Source organism: Anolis sagrei, chromosome Y, assembly GCF_037176765.1.
Source record: "Anolis sagrei isolate rAnoSag1 chromosome Y, rAnoSag1.mat, whole genome shotgun sequence".
Lineage (NCBI taxonomy): Eukaryota > Metazoa > Chordata > Lepidosauria > Squamata > Dactyloidae > Anolis > Anolis sagrei.
Window position 1 is genome coordinate 72530452 of NC_090035.1, and position 18500 is coordinate 72548951.

At 42.1% G+C, this 18500-nt stretch overlaps 1 protein-coding gene across 1 annotated transcript in view; it reads right to left on the reverse strand.

The window, feature by feature from the left end:
- LOC137095382 (protein phosphatase 1 regulatory subunit 37-like) overlaps positions 1-18500 on the reverse strand; it is a 57800-nt gene that overhangs the window by 16075 nt on the left and 23225 nt on the right. Inside the window, exons 2-6 of the mRNA XM_067461983.1 lie at positions 12397-12494; positions 10281-10326; positions 7926-8026; positions 5460-5579; positions 2643-2793 (exon numbers count right to left, since the gene is read on the reverse strand). Of these exons, the coding sequence (XP_067318084.1) occupies positions 2643-2793; positions 5460-5579; positions 7926-8026; positions 10281-10326; positions 12397-12494 (516 nt within the window). The remainder of the gene's footprint in view (positions 1-2642; positions 2794-5459; positions 5580-7925; positions 8027-10280; positions 10327-12396; positions 12495-18500) is intronic.

Below are 18500 nucleotides of genomic sequence, written 5' to 3' on the forward strand. Positions count from 1 at the left end.
GCATATCAGATACGGTAATTACATTACGATTCATAACAGTAACAAAATTACAGTTGTGAAGTAGCAATAAAAATAATGTTATGGTTGGGGGTCACCACAACATGAGGAACTGTATTAAGGGGTCGTGGCATTAGGAAAGTTGAGAACCACTGCCCTAAGGACATTTCTAATTCCCAAGGGTTGAATTATATTTCCCTAAAATGCCACCCAGGAGATCTGGATGCTCCCCCCCCCCCCCATATTTTAAAAGGGGGTGGGGTGGTTAGGCCATTTTATGGTTAAGTAAGTCCCTCTCCTGGGTCTAAAATGGCAAAAATAATAAGATCATCTGGAGACACTTTTTTCCAGTTTTTACTAATGGGGGTATAGCCCATGCAAATGTCCTTTAACCTCCCACAGTTGCCCACATCTCCTCACAGTAGACACATTCAAGGCTTTGTGTGCCATGCACTGAAGCAGAACTTTCTGGTGAAGAGTAAAAAGAAAGTGGAAGGAGAAGACTAAGAACACACTAGTAAAGTATTGAGACCTCTGTTCTGCTCAATTGTAGATACTCAGAACAAAAAAAAAATATCACAAGGTCAAATGGAGTGTGGAGTTTGTCCTTGAGCTCACAGGACGCAGCAGCCGTAACCAAAGGAGACTCGCTTTCAAACTTCATTCATTATTGCTACAGGTCTGCATTTTATAGTTTCCTGAGGCTGGTTCCAATTCATTATTAAAGCTCTCAGCCAGAATGCAGAAATTTAGCCACTGTAAGTTTACTACTGCCTCTTAGCACCTCGCACCAGCCTTAAGAGGCACAAAAGACCTCTTTCAGAGCTAAAATCCAATATTAATCATCATACTTGGTTTCATACTTGAAAGAACAAACATGCAGAGGCTGGTCAGGGCTCTTAGCTAGTAGTTCCCTCCAGTCAAAAAGAAACATAAGTATACGCACCATCTATATACATAAAAATGTAATGTTCGTTTGTGGGATTAACACAACTCAAAAACCACTGAACAAACTGCCACCAAATTTGGACACAATACACCTACTACCCTAAGGAGTGACCATCGCTCAAAAAATTGATTTTGTCTTTTGGGATTTGCAGTTCACCTACAATCAAAGAGCATTCTGAACTCCACCAATGATGGAATTGAACCAAACTTGGCACATAGGACTCCCACAACTAACAGAAAATTCTGGGTTTGGTGGGCATTGACCTTGAGTTTGGGAGTTGTAGTTCAACTATATCCAGAGAGCACTGTGGACTCAAACAATGATGGATCTGGACCAAATTGGCACAAATACTCAATATGCCCAAATGTGAACACAGGTGGAGTTTGGGGAAAATAGACCTTGACATTTGGGATGTAGTAACTGGGATTTATAGATCACCTACAGTCAAAGAGCATTCTGAACCCCACCAACGATAGAATTGAACCAAATTTTCCACACAGAACCCCCATGACCAACAGAAAATTCTGTGTTTTCTGATGGTTTCGGTGACTTTTCTGATACCACTTTATGACTTCTGCAGGGGTCCCAACCCCCAGGTTGAAAAATGCTGTTTTAAGGCCATCCAGTCCAACTCTCTTCACCAGGTCAAGAAAACACCAGAGCAAGAAAACCAAAGCCCTCCTGACAAAGAGCCATCCAGCCACAGATACAGATAGATAGATATGATTCACACACACGTGTGTGTGTATGACAGATAGTATCACAGATTTCAAATGGACCCTTAAAGAAGGACACTTATATGTTGCATGTTCCAGAGTAAGCAAACCAGACAATCTCTACATCAACACAGAAAAAAGAAACAAGAAGAAATACTGTTTACCCACAAGCAGAAAGAAATTACATATATTAGAAACCAACACTTGGGTGTTCTGATCTGTTATTATTGTTTACTAGCCATCCCCTGCCACACGTTGCTGTGGCCCAGTCCGGTGATCTGGAAATTTAAGTAATGAGAAAGTGTTGGTTTCTAATATATGTAATTAGACTAGGCCAGGCATGGGAAAATTTCGGCCCTCCAGGTGTTTTGAACTTCAACTCCCACAATTCCTGGCCTCAGACCTCTTCCTTTCCCCCCTCAGCTGCTTAAGCACCATGAGATACTGAGCCAACCTTAAGAAATGGAGCTACAAAGTGGAATCCACGACATGCGAGTGTGGAGAAGAGCAAACTACAGACCACCTGCTGCAATGCAACCTGAGCCCTGCTACATGCACAATGGAGGACCTTCTTATAGTAACACCAGAGGCACTCCAAGTGGCCAGCTACTGGTCAAAGGACATTTAACCAACTACCAAGCTTGCAAACTTTGTGTTTTGTTTGTTTGTTTGTTAAAAAAATGCAGTACAACTGTTTGTTCTGCTCCTGACAAGATAAATAAATACACTTTGGGGTACTACTAGACTTCTCCAGCCAGTTGCAGTCCAAAAGAATAATTTTTACAAGCTCTGGCTATGTCAAATATCAACTGTGCATCCTTATACTGCTCTAAATCCACCATCAAAGAAACAACCTGCCTGCAAGTCAACTGCATTCACCATGCTAGGGCAGGATACAACTACAGTTAAAGGTAAAGAGACAAAGGAAAGAAGAAATAAACTACCACACTGAGAGAGAAATGCCAATTCAATATATTCACCTAGCAACATGAGGGGACGTCCTGAAAGGCTTGCATTCTCCAAGTGCAGGACAGTCAGGCTGTTGCTGATGCGCAAAGCGCGAGCCACAAACGGTGCAGAGTGATCCAGCAGCGGCGTATTACGGGCATCCAAGTACTGGAGACAGTTTGTCTGCAAGAAAACGCAAAAGTCAGGAAGGGTCATGCCTGCGTCACTTCTTTTTCAAAACAGTATGATGGTAGAAGTATTGTAAACACATTTGTTCGGCTCGGGACTCATCAGGTGTCTGTTGCCAAACTAATGTTTTGAAACATGTAGTCATGTTACTGAGTCATTAGTTGTTATCATTAGGTGCTTTCAAGTCGGCTCTGACTTATGACAACCCTATCGCAACATTTTCTTGGCAGGATTTGTCCAGAGGGGATTTGCCACTGCCTTTCTCTTAGACCAGTGATTCTCAACCTTCCGAATGCCACAACCCCTTAATACAGTCCCTCATGTTGTGGTGACCTCCAACCATTTTTGTTGCTACTTCATAACTGTAATTTTGCTACTGTTATGAACCATCATGTAAATATCTAATATGCAGGATGTATTTTCATTCAATGGACCAAATTTGGCATAAATACCCAATACACCCAAATGTGAATACTGGTGGGTTGCGGGGTGGGGATTAATTTTGTCATTTGGGAGTTGTAGTTACTGGGATTCATAGTTCACCAACAATCAAATACCATTCTGAACTCCACCAACGATGGAATTGAACCAAAGTTGACATACAGAACTCCCATGACCAGCAAAAAATACTGGAAGGGCTTGGTGGTTGGTGAGAACTGAGCTTGAGTTTTGGAGTTGTAGTTTGCCTATATCCAGAGAGCACTGTGGACTCAATGATAGATCTGGACCAAACTTGGCACGAATACTCAATATGCCCAAATGTGAAATAGTAGTTGCTGAGATTTATAGTTCACCCTACAATCAAAGAGCATTCTGAACCCCACCAATGATAAAATTAGGCCAAACTTCCCACACAGAACCCTCATGACCAACAAAAATTATTATTTTTTGATAGTCTTTGGTGACCCCCTTTGTGACCCCCCCCCCCCCCCGGGGTCCCAACCCCCAGATTGAGCAATGCTGTCTTAGACTAAAGGAGTGCAACTTGTTCAGAGCCCCACAAGTGTTTTTTCATGGCTGAATGGATATCTGAACCCTGGTCTCCCAGAGAATTGGTCCCACAGTCAAGCCACTAAACAACACTGATTTCCACTGGATCATTAGGACGTTCCTAATGCAGAGGTGTACAATGTGGCAGTGGAGTCCTCCCTATATTGTTGGCAGTGTAACTGGCATGGGCTTCATTGTTAGCTGCACTGTCTAGGGCTGATGAGAGCTACAATCTGACAGCGTCTAAGAACTGAGCTTCACCCATCTCCACCCACTCATGGTGAGATGGAACTACACTAACAGATAGGGCAGTGAGTCAAAGTTTGAAAACCTGTGACAAAGGGAGAAGAGGACGCTCTTTTAGTTTCATCTCAAAATAGTTTTCCTGAAACTACTGACCTGTGTTAGACTTGCACCAGATAGAAACAAGCTCTCCAATGGTCTTGGAGACAGTTCCATTGTGGGGCATCTGCTCTGTAAACACACAGTCCTAGGCTCATTTCCTGATATCTCAAAGAACAGGTCTACCAAGGACTCCTGCCACAGATCCTCCAGACGTGCCAGATTAGTCAGAATTGACAGTAACAGGCCCAATAATCTCACTCATTGCATGGTAGCCTTCTACCAGTGGTTCTCAACCTGTAGGTCCCCAGGTGTTTTGGCATAGAACTCCCAGAAATCCCAGCCAGTTTACCAGCTGTTAGGATTTCTGGGAGTTGAAGGCCAAAACATCTGGGGGACCACAGGTTGTGAACCACTGCCTTATACAGAGAGATCTGTGAGCCAGCATAATGGAGTGTTGGACTAGGGATCCAGGAGACCAAGGTTCAAATCCCCAACTTGGACACATACCAGGTGACCATGGTCAAATTATTTTGGGAGAAGTCAACGGTGGCAATCCTTCTCAGAATAAGTCTTGCCAAGAAAGCCATCGTAACTTGGAAACGACTTGAAAGCAGGAAAAGCAAACCTCATCTCAAATCTCAAGTGTTCAGATCCACAAAAACAAATGAAAGAAATATCTAGCCAGGTTGTGGGAATGTTCGTTTGAGGTAGATATAGATATATATATATTTCCACGTATTCTCGAGTTGGTCCAAATCCGTGCAACAGAAAGAATAGCATTTGCAGGATTAGCCCTCACCCCACAATTCCTCTTGGTCGGGACTAACTTTTCAGTGGCGGAAGGGAAAAATATTTCACCAACAGCTAGAAAAAAGCAAGAGCAATAAGCTTGTTAACGCCAGAGATTACTAAATTCCTGAATGGTCAGAGAATGGCAAAGAGGTTTATCCTCCCGGCAAGGGGGCTGGGTCCCACTGGGGTCCCGATGTCTGTAACAGACAGAGCGGCGCAAATGAGTCTGCATTCCTCTCACAAGGCCAGACGACGAGTGTGTGTGTTGTGTGTGTATGGGTAGATTTGCTGCTCACTAGGCCCATGAAATTGTGGAGAACCTGCCAAATTTCTGCCTTAAAACAAAGAGCTTCCCTTTCCCGCTTCCTAAAAATATTCTGTAGAAAAAAGGGAATTTAAGACCTTTTGCAGCATTGCCTGGCACTGGTGATAGTAGTTTGATAATAAAGCTTGGGCTAAGCATGGAAGTTGCAGCTCTCCTATGCCGTCTGCAAGCAATGCACTTAAAGATGGTGGGACATTTCAATACAAACCTTCCTCATCATGTGCGCAGCAGCTTGCCAACCTCGAGTGCCAATGTGTTTGTTAAAGGAAATGTTGAGGTGTGTGGCTGACTCATAGTATTCAATCATATCAAACAGTGCTGAGGCACCCTGGCAAAGACAAAAGAGGGGGATGGAGACAGAAAAAAACATCAACATCAAGGCAGAAGTCTACTGACAAAAGACATAACACTTTATTTAGGTCAGGCGCAAAATGTCCATGTGGAATTATGTGCAAGTTCTCTTTGATGTGAAGAAAGATTGGCAGGACAGTTAACCAAAAGCAAGTCTCCTCTTTCTCAAGGCATACTGCCCAAACTCTGTGCATATCCTGCCTTGTCTGATGGGGCACAATGCACAGTTATAGCATCCTGATTCCATACTTTCTGAGATTTGTAGTTTAGCAAGTGATACTTAGAATTATCTGCCAAAAAATGATCCCAGATAGATATGCACAAAACCAGTTCACACCAACCAAAACACTGCCCTCACAACTCCTTATTGAGCCTGGTCTGCACTGTGTTTACTGAGATATGTATAAAAAAACCTCTAAAATCAGGACAATAAAGAGCAACACTAAAAAAACAGGGGAATTCGAGACAAGAAACAATCAGGCCAGTTAACATCTCCCAACAAAGGATTCGCCCAGGCAGGACACAGCCAGGTTTTGCTGTGAACAAGGCCATTCAATGCTAATCAAGGTGGCCAATTAATAATAATAATAATACTTTATTTATATACCGCTCCATCTCACCAAGTAATATAAACATACAGAGTAAAAACAACATAACCATAAGATTAACAAACAAAATATAAACATAAAAATTGTCACCATAAAACACATATATTAAAAGTAATTCTGCCTGTTCAAGGCAATTAATCTGGGTAACTGGTAGGAAGAATAAGGCCGTATTAGACAATGTGTTGGCCTGAGTTAGAACTGGTCATTTTCAAAGGCTTATTGAAACCACCAGGTCTTCAAGCTCTTACGAAAGGAGGGGAGGGATGGGGCCTGCCTTATTTCCCTTGGAAGGGCGTTCCAGAGACGGGGGGCCACCACCGAGAAGGTCCTCTTTCTCATCCCCACTAACCGCGCTTGAGACAGTAGTGGGACCGAGAGGAGGGCCTCCCCAGAAGATCTTAGAGCTCGTGCCGGTTCATAGGAGGAGATGTGAATGCGGAGATAGGCAGGGCCCGAACCGTTTAGGGCTTTATAGGTGATGACCTGCACCTTGAATTTGGCTCGGCAACTTATTGGCAGCCAATGAAGCTGCAACGTTCACATCTGCCTACAACAGACAAGAGTTCTTTCTCCCACCATGGACACTATACAACAGATATATAAACCCCACTTGCCTAGTTTCCAACAGACATGACCTCTGAGAATGCCTTCCATAGATGTGGGCAAAACATCAGGAGAGAATGTTTCTGAAACATGACTACACAGCCCAGAAAACTCACAACAACCCAGTCTGCACTGAGTCGAAGAATTTAGATAGCTGCAAAGACTGAAAGGTTACATCTATTAAAAGAACTGTAATAATTCTTGTTCTTATTCCAGCTCAGAAATTTATGTATGTAAGCACATCAATCTTGTCCCAGATGTTTGTGTACTTTTGAGAGCTGGGTTTGTCTTTACTGACTTATTTCTGTATGTAAGCACTTTCATTTATATGATGATATAAAATGAAATTATTAGCGTTTCCATTAAAATATTATCTTAACCTAAAATTTACATAATTCCAATTTGATAACGGAATGATTCATAGAGGTACCACCCACTATAAAGCAGAAATACCTGGATTTTATTAAGTCAGTTCTTAATTGCTTTTCCCATTCAAGTGTTTCATATTACTGTGTAACAGAAACTATTAAAATGAGATATTCCAGATGATTCCTTTATTTCATTTATGAGCTGCCAGATTCAGGTAAGGAGAAAACAGAATTGGGAAATGGCCCCAGGCAATGGAATAACTAGTCCTGGCCCTGAAAAACCAGTAAGGCAAGGCAAGGTAAGGCAAAGCAAAGCAACAACTCAGGGCAGCTTTTCACCACATCAAAACAAAACCAAAAAAAATTATTTTGCAAGGTTGGGTCTACCCTCCTCAATGAACCTGTTGATAGAATGTACCAAATCATAATGTTATATTTAGGCAAGATTGACATAATTTGTATGAAGGGGCAGCTAGATCCTTCTGTACTGCCACAAATGAGATGAATTACATTTTTTGTGTGATATAAACAACATAGAGTTTGAAGCTGACAGTGAGCTTAGAAGTAAGTAAATTCAGAGCCCTGTCCCGCATCCAGCCTTACAACGAAAGCTCTTTACAATCAAAGTCTCAAGGCTAAACTGTATATGGTAGTATGGGATTCTTTCAGGTGTCGCGTGAAATATTCAGAAGGACATGGGCCAGGGACATAAATGTTTATTATACAGGTACATATGTTACATACGTCTTCATCTAGGTTCGTTTGCTCCAAATCTACTATTTTGAACTGGAGGCGTTTAAATATCTCTTCCAGGGCCTCGCAAGCCTTGTAATCCAACTTCTCCCCTGGAAAAATAAAAGTATAAATGTTAAGTTTGCAAGAACTTAGAAACATACTTTTTTGGATTAAGTCTCCCAGAATCCCCCAGTCAGCATGAATATTTTGGAAATTAAAAAAAGAAAATAGAATTCTTCTTGAGAAGAGAAGGCTGAGAGGAGACATGATGGCCATGTATAAATATATGAGAGGAAGTCATAGGGAGGAGGGAGAAAGCTTGTTTTCTGCTGCCCTGGAGACTAGGATGCTTCAAAGCACAGGAAAGGAGATTCCACCTGAACTAAAATGATCAAAGGTCTGGAAAACAAGCCCTATGAGGTGCAGCTTAAAGAGCTGGGCATGTTTATCCCGAAGAAGAGAAGGCTGAGAGGAGACACGATAGCCATGAATAAATATATGAGGGGAAATCATAGAGAGGAGGGAGCGAGCTTGTTTTCTGCTGCCCTGAAGACTAGGGCATAGAACAATGGCTTCAAACTAGAAGAAGGGAGATTCCACTTGAACACTGAGAGCTGTTCAGCAGTGGAACTCTCTGCCATGGAGTGTGGTGGAGGCTTCTTTTTTGGAGGCTTTTAAACAGAGGCTGGATGGTCATCTGTTGGGGGTGCTTTGAATGCGATTTTCCTGCTTCTTGGCAGAATGGGGATGGACTGGATGGCCCACGAGGTCTCCTCCAACTCTATGATTCTATGATTTTCTTGAAATATACAGAACAAGCGAACTTAAATCTCATTTTTCCTGTACTACAACACAGATTTCTAACTGTACAATTAGGATTATGTTTTTAACAGTTTTAACAGTGTTATTGTATTTATTTGATTTATGTATTTATTGATGTATGTATTTATATGATGTATTTAGACACTGTGTTTGCAATGTGGCACTAAAGCCACTCTGAGTCCCCTTCAGGGTGAGAAGAGCTGGGTAGAAGCACAATAAATAAATAAATAAATAAATAAATAAATAAATAAATAAATAAAATGGAGATGAAGAAAGTTTAGAGGTCTAGCCTCCATTCCTGTCACAGAGCCAAATAACCTGAAGCGGCTGCTGGTTCTCCTCCTCCTGCCCCATCACATACCATCTGCTCAGCTGTCATGTGCACTCTCCTGCTTTTCTGCTCCAATGGAGTCGCCACCCTCCCAGGCCTGAGGCTCTGGCAATTTGTCTGCCCTACCCACTAGATCCATGCTCTCTTTGGCAACTGAGACTTTACAAGCGAAGTCAGTACACATACCCACCCTGAAGTCAGCAACCTGTCTCTGCGACACAAACAGGATGTCCACTGATGTGTTTTTAAGGAAGGAGGGAGTTTGCAGTTATGAAACAACAGTTATGGCATAGAACAGGCATAGGCAGACTTGGGCCCTCCAGGTGTTTTGGACTTCAACTCCCACAATTCCTAACAGCCTCAGGTCCTTTCCGCTTAAACGACTGAGGGGGGAAAGGAAGAGACCTGAGCTGTTAGGAATTGTGGGAGTTTAAGTCCAAAACACCTGGGGGGGGGGGTCCAAGTTTGCATATCCCTGGTATAGCATCATCGACTTTGAAAAAGTTGTGGCTTTCTTAACCAATTAATTGCTATGCAGTGAGACACAACTAAAGTACCCCTGACAGGATTTCACCCAATCTCTGTCAGGGGATTCTCTGTCTACTATCATCCAGAGGCAGAAAACAAGCTCATTTCATCTTCTACAAGACACCCCTTCAAATATTTAAAGATGGCTATCATGTTCACCTCTCAGTCTTCTCTTCTCCACGTCAAATGACTCCACGTAGCTCCAATCAAGGTTGTGTGTGTGTCTGCCTGCCTCACGTTGCAAAGATTGTATCTATGCCTGCAATGTGATTGTTTGCATGTGCCAACATTGTTACACAATCTGGTGTGCTTCCAAAAATTTGCAAGCTTTTTTTTAAAAAACCAGAAAAAAGAATGAAAAGATGGAGGAAGGAATACTGGCAGATTGGCAAAAGTCTGTGCCAGCTTTTGGCGCACCATATTTCACAATCTCACCAGCCAAAACAAGACCTCTGAGTTCGCCAATTTGCATACTATGTCTTAAATAGTTCCAGAATAAGCAACCCTAATCATTCAATCCCCACACCACAGTTTGTTGTTCCCAAAGGTGATTATTTTCAAATGCAGATAAATGGAATGAAATCCTGAGAAAGAAATTTGGGAGATCACACCCAGAGATGAATACCCACAGGAGGCAAGAAATTATAATCTCCACTATATCAGGAGGAGGCTTGGGAACCTACCTTTCAGATCCAGGCAATCTATCCTGGGTGTCAGGTCCTTAAATTCCTGTAACAGAGCAGAAGTTTAGTACACACAGAAAAGAATTGGTTTAAGATAGGGAAGCAAAGAAAGCAGTTTATTAATCTCCATGTTTCCAAAGACCTAAACGTGGCAAGTGACATCTAACTTTCACTCTGATTCAAAAAATTATTCAGGAACCATCCTAGATCCTGAATTATCTCAAAGTCTAGTTTCAGGAAGACCCGCAAACATGGCTGACTCCCCTGGAGTAGATCATTCTCAGTTCTAGATTCAATTTTTAGAAATTAATCTGCACTATGATTCTGTTTGGGACAGTGCTTTCTTTTCATATGGAACCACACATTCTCAAAGGAATAGCTGTGCATTTTGAGGTGAAGGAGGGACATAAAAGCTCACTTCTGCTCTTACCAGACTTGCAATTGCTGTATTTGTTTCCCAGGATGCCTGGAATGAAGCTACATCTATAGCATTGATTCAGGCATTCTAGGGTAATAGATATAGGGCCCGGAAACCCAACAGGAGAGTTGGTGAGTTTAGCCCCTTGTCAACAGCAGCATTCCAAACTTGTGGGGATCATGAAAAGGGAAGGAGATGTTTTCATTTAGCACTAATTGTTTCAGTCTCAGCTTGAAAGTCTGAATCTAACAGACGGAAGCCATAATACTAACAAAAACAACAACAACAACAGCTGATTGGGAAGTGTTCGATTTGTGAAAAATCAGAAGTGATACAAAATCCAGCATATATATCTCATTTGCTGTGACATACTGTGTTTTAGTGTCAATAATAATAATAATAATAATAATAATAACAGCTTTATTTATATCCCACCACCATCTTCCAGAAGGGACTCGGGGTGGCTTACATGGCAATAAAAGTGCAATATAGAACACAAAAACACTTCATTATTCTAAATAAAAGATCTGTTATTTCTCCTTGCACCAGATGCAAGGCATATAGCATTCTTCTAAGAAAATACTGATCACGCTCCCTTTTGATAAGTGCCTAGGAATTAGTTCTCTAGAACAAAAAGCACAGACCTTCCCATTCTTATATTTTGAAATGCTTCTCCCAAGGTTCGGGTACTGCCTGCAAAAACTGCAATCTCAAGCATATTAGTGATTGTAGTCCCAACATATAATTAGTGTGTGGTCCCCCAAGAGAGGAGCCCCCAGTGGCGCAGTGGGTTAAAGCATAGAGATGCTGAACGTGTTGACCGAAAGGTCGCAGGTTCGAATTCGGGGAGAGGTGTGAGCTCCTGCTATTAGCCCCAGCTTCTGCCAACCTAGCAGTTTTAAAACATGCAAATGTGAGGAGATCAATAAGTACTGCTCCGGTGGGAGGGAAACAGAGCTCCATGCAGTCATGCTGGCCATATGACCTTGGAGGAGTCTATGGACAATGCCAGCTCTTCAGCTTAGAAATGGAGATGAGCACCAACCCCCAGAGTCAGACACAACTGGACTTAATGTAAGGGGAAACCCTTTACCTTACCCCCAAGATTATCTTTGAAACTGAATTTAGCCCTGGAGTTTTAAAAAATCCCCATCTAGTAGCTCATCCTGTTTCTAAGGTCTGTTCCACCATTTTTTCTCAAGTGGACAAAGGTGCTCTAGGAACAATGCAAAGACCTGACTCACTCTGCATTTATCAGGTGAATGTAATGGGATTTGAGGGGGGGGGACACTATCATGGAAGAGCATATGGCACGCGTGTAAATAATCCTAGGTTGATTCCTAGTGCAGGTGGAGGGGATAATCAAGTAGATCTAGGAAGATCTAGAACCCACAGGAGTGCTGCCTGTCTGCCAGAAAGGACAACACCAAGCTAGATAGAGCAGTGTCTTGACCCAAAATAGAAGACAGTTTTGCCTATTTCTCATTAGCTAAACCCACCCAAAATAACCCCCAATGGAGGCCTGTGATTCAGTCCCAAGAGAAGACCACGGCTTTTGAGCCAGCCTTTGTTTGATCATTGCTGCCTTCAGTTCCAGCTGCAACCAGCTCTTTGTGGCATTTCTGACAACCCACCTTCTTGTTTTCACAGCCAGATCTGATCAATGTTTGTCCTGTACACTGAAGGGAATGCACGTACCTGGATCTGCTTCAGGAGTTTGGGTATCTGCTTGCAGTTTAATTTCTGACAGGCCTGCTTGTAGGCAGTGAGAATTTCTTCTACCGTCACATTTTGAGCTGAAATGGAGATGGAAAGGAAGAATGAAATCAATAGCTACATGTCCATTTCATTCAGGCCAAAGCACTTTCAAGAGTACAGGACTGCAAGTCCCATTTTCACTCATCTTACAGAGACAACAGTAAGATGAGTGAAAATGACACTTAAAGGTGCACAAACATAATACAACCAGGAAAAGTCAGGACTACCACTCCCAGAATCCCCTAGCCGACATTCTAAGAGTGGTGGTCCTAAAGGAAACCTTGCCATGTTCTGAAATATAATTGCAAGACTGGTGTTAAATAAATTAAGTACTACTTTTAACTTTTATCTTAGAAGAAGGGATGCTTTAAAAACACACACACACACAAACAATTCCAAATCTCTAGTGCCAGCCTTCGGTTTCTAGGATTTTTCCAGCCCTGTCAGGAAGGCGAAGGTTTTTGCTGTTGTTAGCAGATGTTGCATAAGCGGGTGATTTGCCAGAATTCTGACAGACGCCACAAAGGGTTGTTCATCGAGGCAGGGAATTGGGCACTTGAGGCCCACATCACCAAATCAGGGCCAGGTGCACGAAGCAGCAATTCAACACAAGCCACTGGATTCTCATTGCTGAAGCACTCCTTGTGTACAAAGCAGCGGCAATATTTTTCCCCTTAGTGCCCACAAAGTGCACTTCGCTTCAGGTGTTCAGAGCTGCATCACAGGCACTTTTCAGAACGTCTTACAAAAACAACATAATATGGGGGCAGTTAATCGCTTACAGGTTTGAGAGAGTTTTAACTAAGGCTACTTTAGTTGTGCTCATGAGGACTTGGCATTGCCAAAGATGTTCTAGGTCTTTGGATAGTGGAAGTGTGCTATAATTTTAGAAGTTTTTTTCAATACTGGTAGCCAGATTTTGTTCATTTTCACTCTAACAACTACCATGTCAGGCTACACAGAGAAGCCACTGAACAATCAATATATATTGATTGTTTTAATTGTTATAACTGTTTAACTGCTGTTTTTATACTTTTTTGGATTATTGTGTAGGCATCAAATTGTGCCTTTTTGTAAGCTGCCTGAGTCCCCCCTCGGAGGTTGAGAAAGGCGGGGTAGAAGTACACGAAATAAATAAATAAATAAAATCCACAAGCATGTGGGCAATTTCAACAGAAAGGAAGAAACCATGAAAATGAACAAAATCTGGCTACCAGTATTTTAAAAACTCTAAAATTATAACTGTAAATAAAGATCAGCACTCAAACTCCAGACTGAGGAACTCCAGACAAAAACCAATCAGGGACAGCTAATCACATCTCAACAAAGGATTCCCCCTGGCAGTAACAAGTCACACCTAAAAACTGTTAGGCCATCAAATACTAATCAAGGTGGCCAATTGAAACATTCACACCTAGCTCCAACAGACAAAGAGTTCTTTCTCCCACCCCGGACTTTCCGCAGATATATAAACCAAATTTTCCTAGCTTCCAACAGACCTCACAATCTCTGAGGATGCCTGCCATAGATGCAGGTGAAATGTCAGGAGAGAATGCTTCTACAGGGTGAGGTAGCATAACTTCCTTTTTAAAAATGCACGCCATTCAGTCAGTTGAAGACGTTGCAGAGCGCTAGTGGTCTTGTTCGAGAGGCGGGAGTATAAAGTTTTGTCCAGACACAGTTCAGTCGCCATCATGCGTTGGAACAGTGAGGAGCGCGTTTTTGCCTGTCCCTACTTTTTGAGTGGATTTGGAGTGGCCGGCCCGCTCTCCAGATTTGGTCCCTTGTGATTTTTTTCTATGGGGTTTTGTGAAATCCCGTGTTTATGTGAACCGTCCAAGGACCCTACAAGATTTGAAGACCAACATCCAGGAAGAAATTGCTAACATAACGCCTGCTATGCTGGCAAGAGTCATGAAAAACACCAGAAATCGGTTTACTCAGTGTATGGAGAATGGGGGACGTCACCTACCTAATTTGATTTTCAAAACTACGTAAAACAAAACTTTAGGTATGTGCCTACATTATAAAAAAAATTCTGATTCATACAATGGGTTTTATTAAGTTTTGAAAAAAGGAAGTTATGCTGCCTCGCCCTGTAGATCATGGTCATACAGCCTGAAAAACCTACAACAACCCAGTGATTCTGGCCATGAAAGCCTTCGACAATACAGGTTCAAATCCTCAATCTGAGCATATCTAGACTGTTAGAAAATCCAAGGTTTCATTCCTGTTCTTTCCTATTTTAGTTTGGAGATCCATACACATTTTGATAATCTCAAAATAGATACTGTTAGTTCTCCATAGGATCAGTGTCTTTTTATATCAACTCCACAACTGAGTTTATTCCCATCCTGAATACAATCAGAAAGAACAGCAACAAAATCTGAGACTGTTTGACCAGTCTGGATGTTCTCTTAGGTATGAACAAAGCTGACATTTTGATGGAGAATTTTTCAGGAGATACAATGACCTAAGACACTGGCAACAAGGGTATGAAACTCTACTTGACCATGGAAACCTGCTGATGACCACAGAAAAGTCACAGTCTCAAGAGGAATGGATAGGCAACCCGTTTTTGAACAAATATTACAACAACAACAAAAACCAAATATATGACAGGTTCATCTTGTGATCACAATAAACTGAGAAGACTCGAAGGAACACAACAACAATGGAATATCCTGAATAGTTTTATCATTACTGGTAATCGCTTAAGCTGCCCTAGGTGCCTGTCTGCTCTCTCACCTCCACTGACCTCCTCTTCTTTACAAAAGGAGGCATTTCTTGGGTAGACAGCAATTATGGGTATATTCTTAAGGCAACAGTTCTTGGCAGCCTGTGAAAGCTGCCTTCGGAGCAACTTTCTGCACAAACATTCTCAGGATTAAGCAGCAACAGCTTGTGGTTTAAGTCTGAAGCCTTGTATTGGCATGTAGAGAGAGAAAAGTCATTCAACAGACACAAACATCGGGCAACTTTGAAGGCTCCAGGAACTGGCTCTTGAATGAACAACAGGCTCTGCATCACAAAAAAAAAAAAGGCGCATGTTGTACAGAGATCCAATTACAAGGTTGTAGTCTGGCCTGGGATTAGTGAAGCAGAACAAACCATCCACCCGCACCCTACGCCCAGGTTGGGAAAGGATCATTCTGCTCCTCATGTAATTATTGTGAAAGACCAGAAATTTCCACGTGGCTGCAGCTGCTCCACACCTCCATTTTAATTACATTTATGTGCAAAAGGGGGGGGAAAAAAGAACTCTTTTGTTTTGTTTTGCATTTGTAGCTTTCACAAATTCTAAGTGTAGTATATTTTATGCCAAGAGTCCGGAAATCTTTCCAATAAAGTCCAATTCTAAATGTGCAACTTACTGTTTATGCTTTCTTACATTTCAGTGCAGATTGAAAGTTGTTTACTACAGCCATAATTTATTTTAAAGGAAATCCCAAGAAGGAGCATAGTTCAAAGTATACTGGTGGTGCAAAATAGACAGACCAAGGAGGTTAAAAACAGTGCTTCCAAACAGAGCAGCTTTTGTCATCTAAAAATAACAAACAGCAACCAGGGGAATATGGAATATTAGATCTTGTTGAACCTTTTCCAGCCCATCTTTGCTTCTCTGGGAAGCTGCCTCACATCACATCAGCAAATACAGGATAAACTGAAGTTACCAGTTTTTAAAGACATTCCAGTGAACAGAGATTTTATGCAGACTGGCTATTGGCACTATGAGTAAACTCAATTTTGGAATAGCACAGCATACTGCTGAATGAAGGAAGGGGACAGGGCTTTCCATAAAATAGGAACAGAAAGTGCACATAAGCACATACTGAGCATTTTTCCAGTTAACAGACAACAGTGGAGCAATAATTACTGGGGACAAGGGAGGAGATGAACTAGGGAGGAATTCTGGTAGGCTTCATTCCAGAACTCGAAAGCAATGTTTACTGCAACCTCTTATTCTCAACAAGTCTTAGTGGCACAGAAACCTCACAACATACTGTATTCAGACAATTCTAGCTGCATAACATTAGCTGCAGCTTTTCAAAAACTACCTTTTGCAAAAACAAAAAAGGGGGAAGGGGACTCAAAGAATTTATATATGATGTTCAGTGTGTCAAGAAACAATTAAGGAAAGTTTGATTGTGTTTTACTTTTTGGGTATCATTTCTGACTATTTACATCAGGGGGTGAGCTAAGTGCAGGTTTGGAGCCATACGTGTTTAAGGCTATTTTGCCTCATTTAGCTCCTCTTTGGAGCCCCTGGTGGCACAATGGGTTAAACCCTTGTGACAGCTGAACTGCTGACCTAAAGGTCAGCAGTTTGAACCCAGGGAGAGTTTGAGAGAATTGGCCATCTGCAAGGACGTTGCCCAGGGGACGCCCGGATGATTTGATGTTTTTATCATCCTTGTGGGAGGCTTCTCTCATGTCCCCGCATGAGGAGCTGGAGCTGATAGAGGGAGCTCATCTGCCTCTCCCTGGATTTGAACCTGCAACCTGTCGGTCTTCAGTCCTGCCGGCACAGGGGTTTAACCCACTGCGCCACCAGGGGCTCATGGGAGCGAGGTGAGCTCTCATCTGTCATCTCCAGCTTCCCATGCGGGGACATGAGAGAAGCCTCCCACAAGGATGATAAAAACATCAAATCATCCGGGCGTCCCCTGATGATTTGTCTCCCACAGGATGGTAAAACATTTATGCGTCCCCTGGGCAACATTCCTGCAGACGGCCAATTCTCTCACACCAGAAGCGACTTGCAATTTCTTGAGTCGCTCCTGACATGAAAAAAGGGCCTTCTTTGCCCAGGGAGGGAGGAATGAGGTTACTGACCCCAAATAAGACTCCCTCCTCTTCCCATGAAAATCCAAATCTATGGCATTGCAATCAACTAAAACTTCAGAAATGGCTTTAGACATCCAAATTAAAGTAGAAGGCCAAGTGAGCAGTGCAATGCAAATGCAGCATGTAGAAGAATTCTGTCTCGCTCTCTGCAATGCTAGAAATTTGAGGATGAAAGGAAAATCTCTTTCAGGTAGAATTCTTATCTTCATTTTGCTTGCACACATACATCCATATATGACAGCCATACCCCTGATGAACTGCTGATGCTAGAAACCTCCAAAAGCAGCCATTCATCTTTGCAAAAGTTTAGTGTGTGTGTGTGTGTGCATCATTTAACATTTTGGGGAAAAAATGAATTTGATTTCCAGCCAACTCTTTTTTGGTTTATTGCAGGCTATGAGCCCACCAGAGTTTTGGGAGCGAAAATCAGGGCACAGACCTGCCACAGCTTCCCACCTCAGCATGTACATCTTTCTCTCAAACACAGACGCACAAACCCCTCACAACTCTATTCAATCAAAAATGGTTTGAAGTCTGTGGGCAGTTTTCTTCTTTAACGCTGAGTCACTTGTTCCCAACTTAGATAGATATTTTTACTCCTTGGAGTCTCCACATTTCCAGGCCTTGTTTTCATCTTAAGGAGAAGAGAATTTCTTCAAGCACACTGACACATAAGGCACACAATGCTCTGTGAAGTATAAATTGGGAGATTTCCGGTTTCAGAACAAAGCTCAGAAGTTGCTGATAAGTAGATAACCTTTGCTCCAACAATGTGAGAAAAACAGAACTCTCTTCCGACCCTATACACTTTCATAGGAAACATTTACGCAGTCAGGAATAGCAAATCTAAGTGGTGACACCATCATCCCCTATCTTCTCCTCATTGTGTCCCTGAGCCTCCTTTAGTCAGTCTACATGCACATATAAATAAATCACCACTGATGTGACCAAACATACTTCTGAAGATATTAGTTTCCTTTTAATTTCTTATCAAGCTCCTTAAAATACATATATCATGTTTTACATACAGGAATTATTCCTCTTGACAAGACTTGAGGAAGCTTAAAAGAAAATCTAGCTGTAAAGTGTTGAAGTCACACTGAAGAACTAACAACACAAAGCTTGTTGTCCTTTAAAAACTTCAAAAAGTCACAACCTGAGGCAGCTGCTTAATTCCAGCTCGCAGTGAAGTTGAA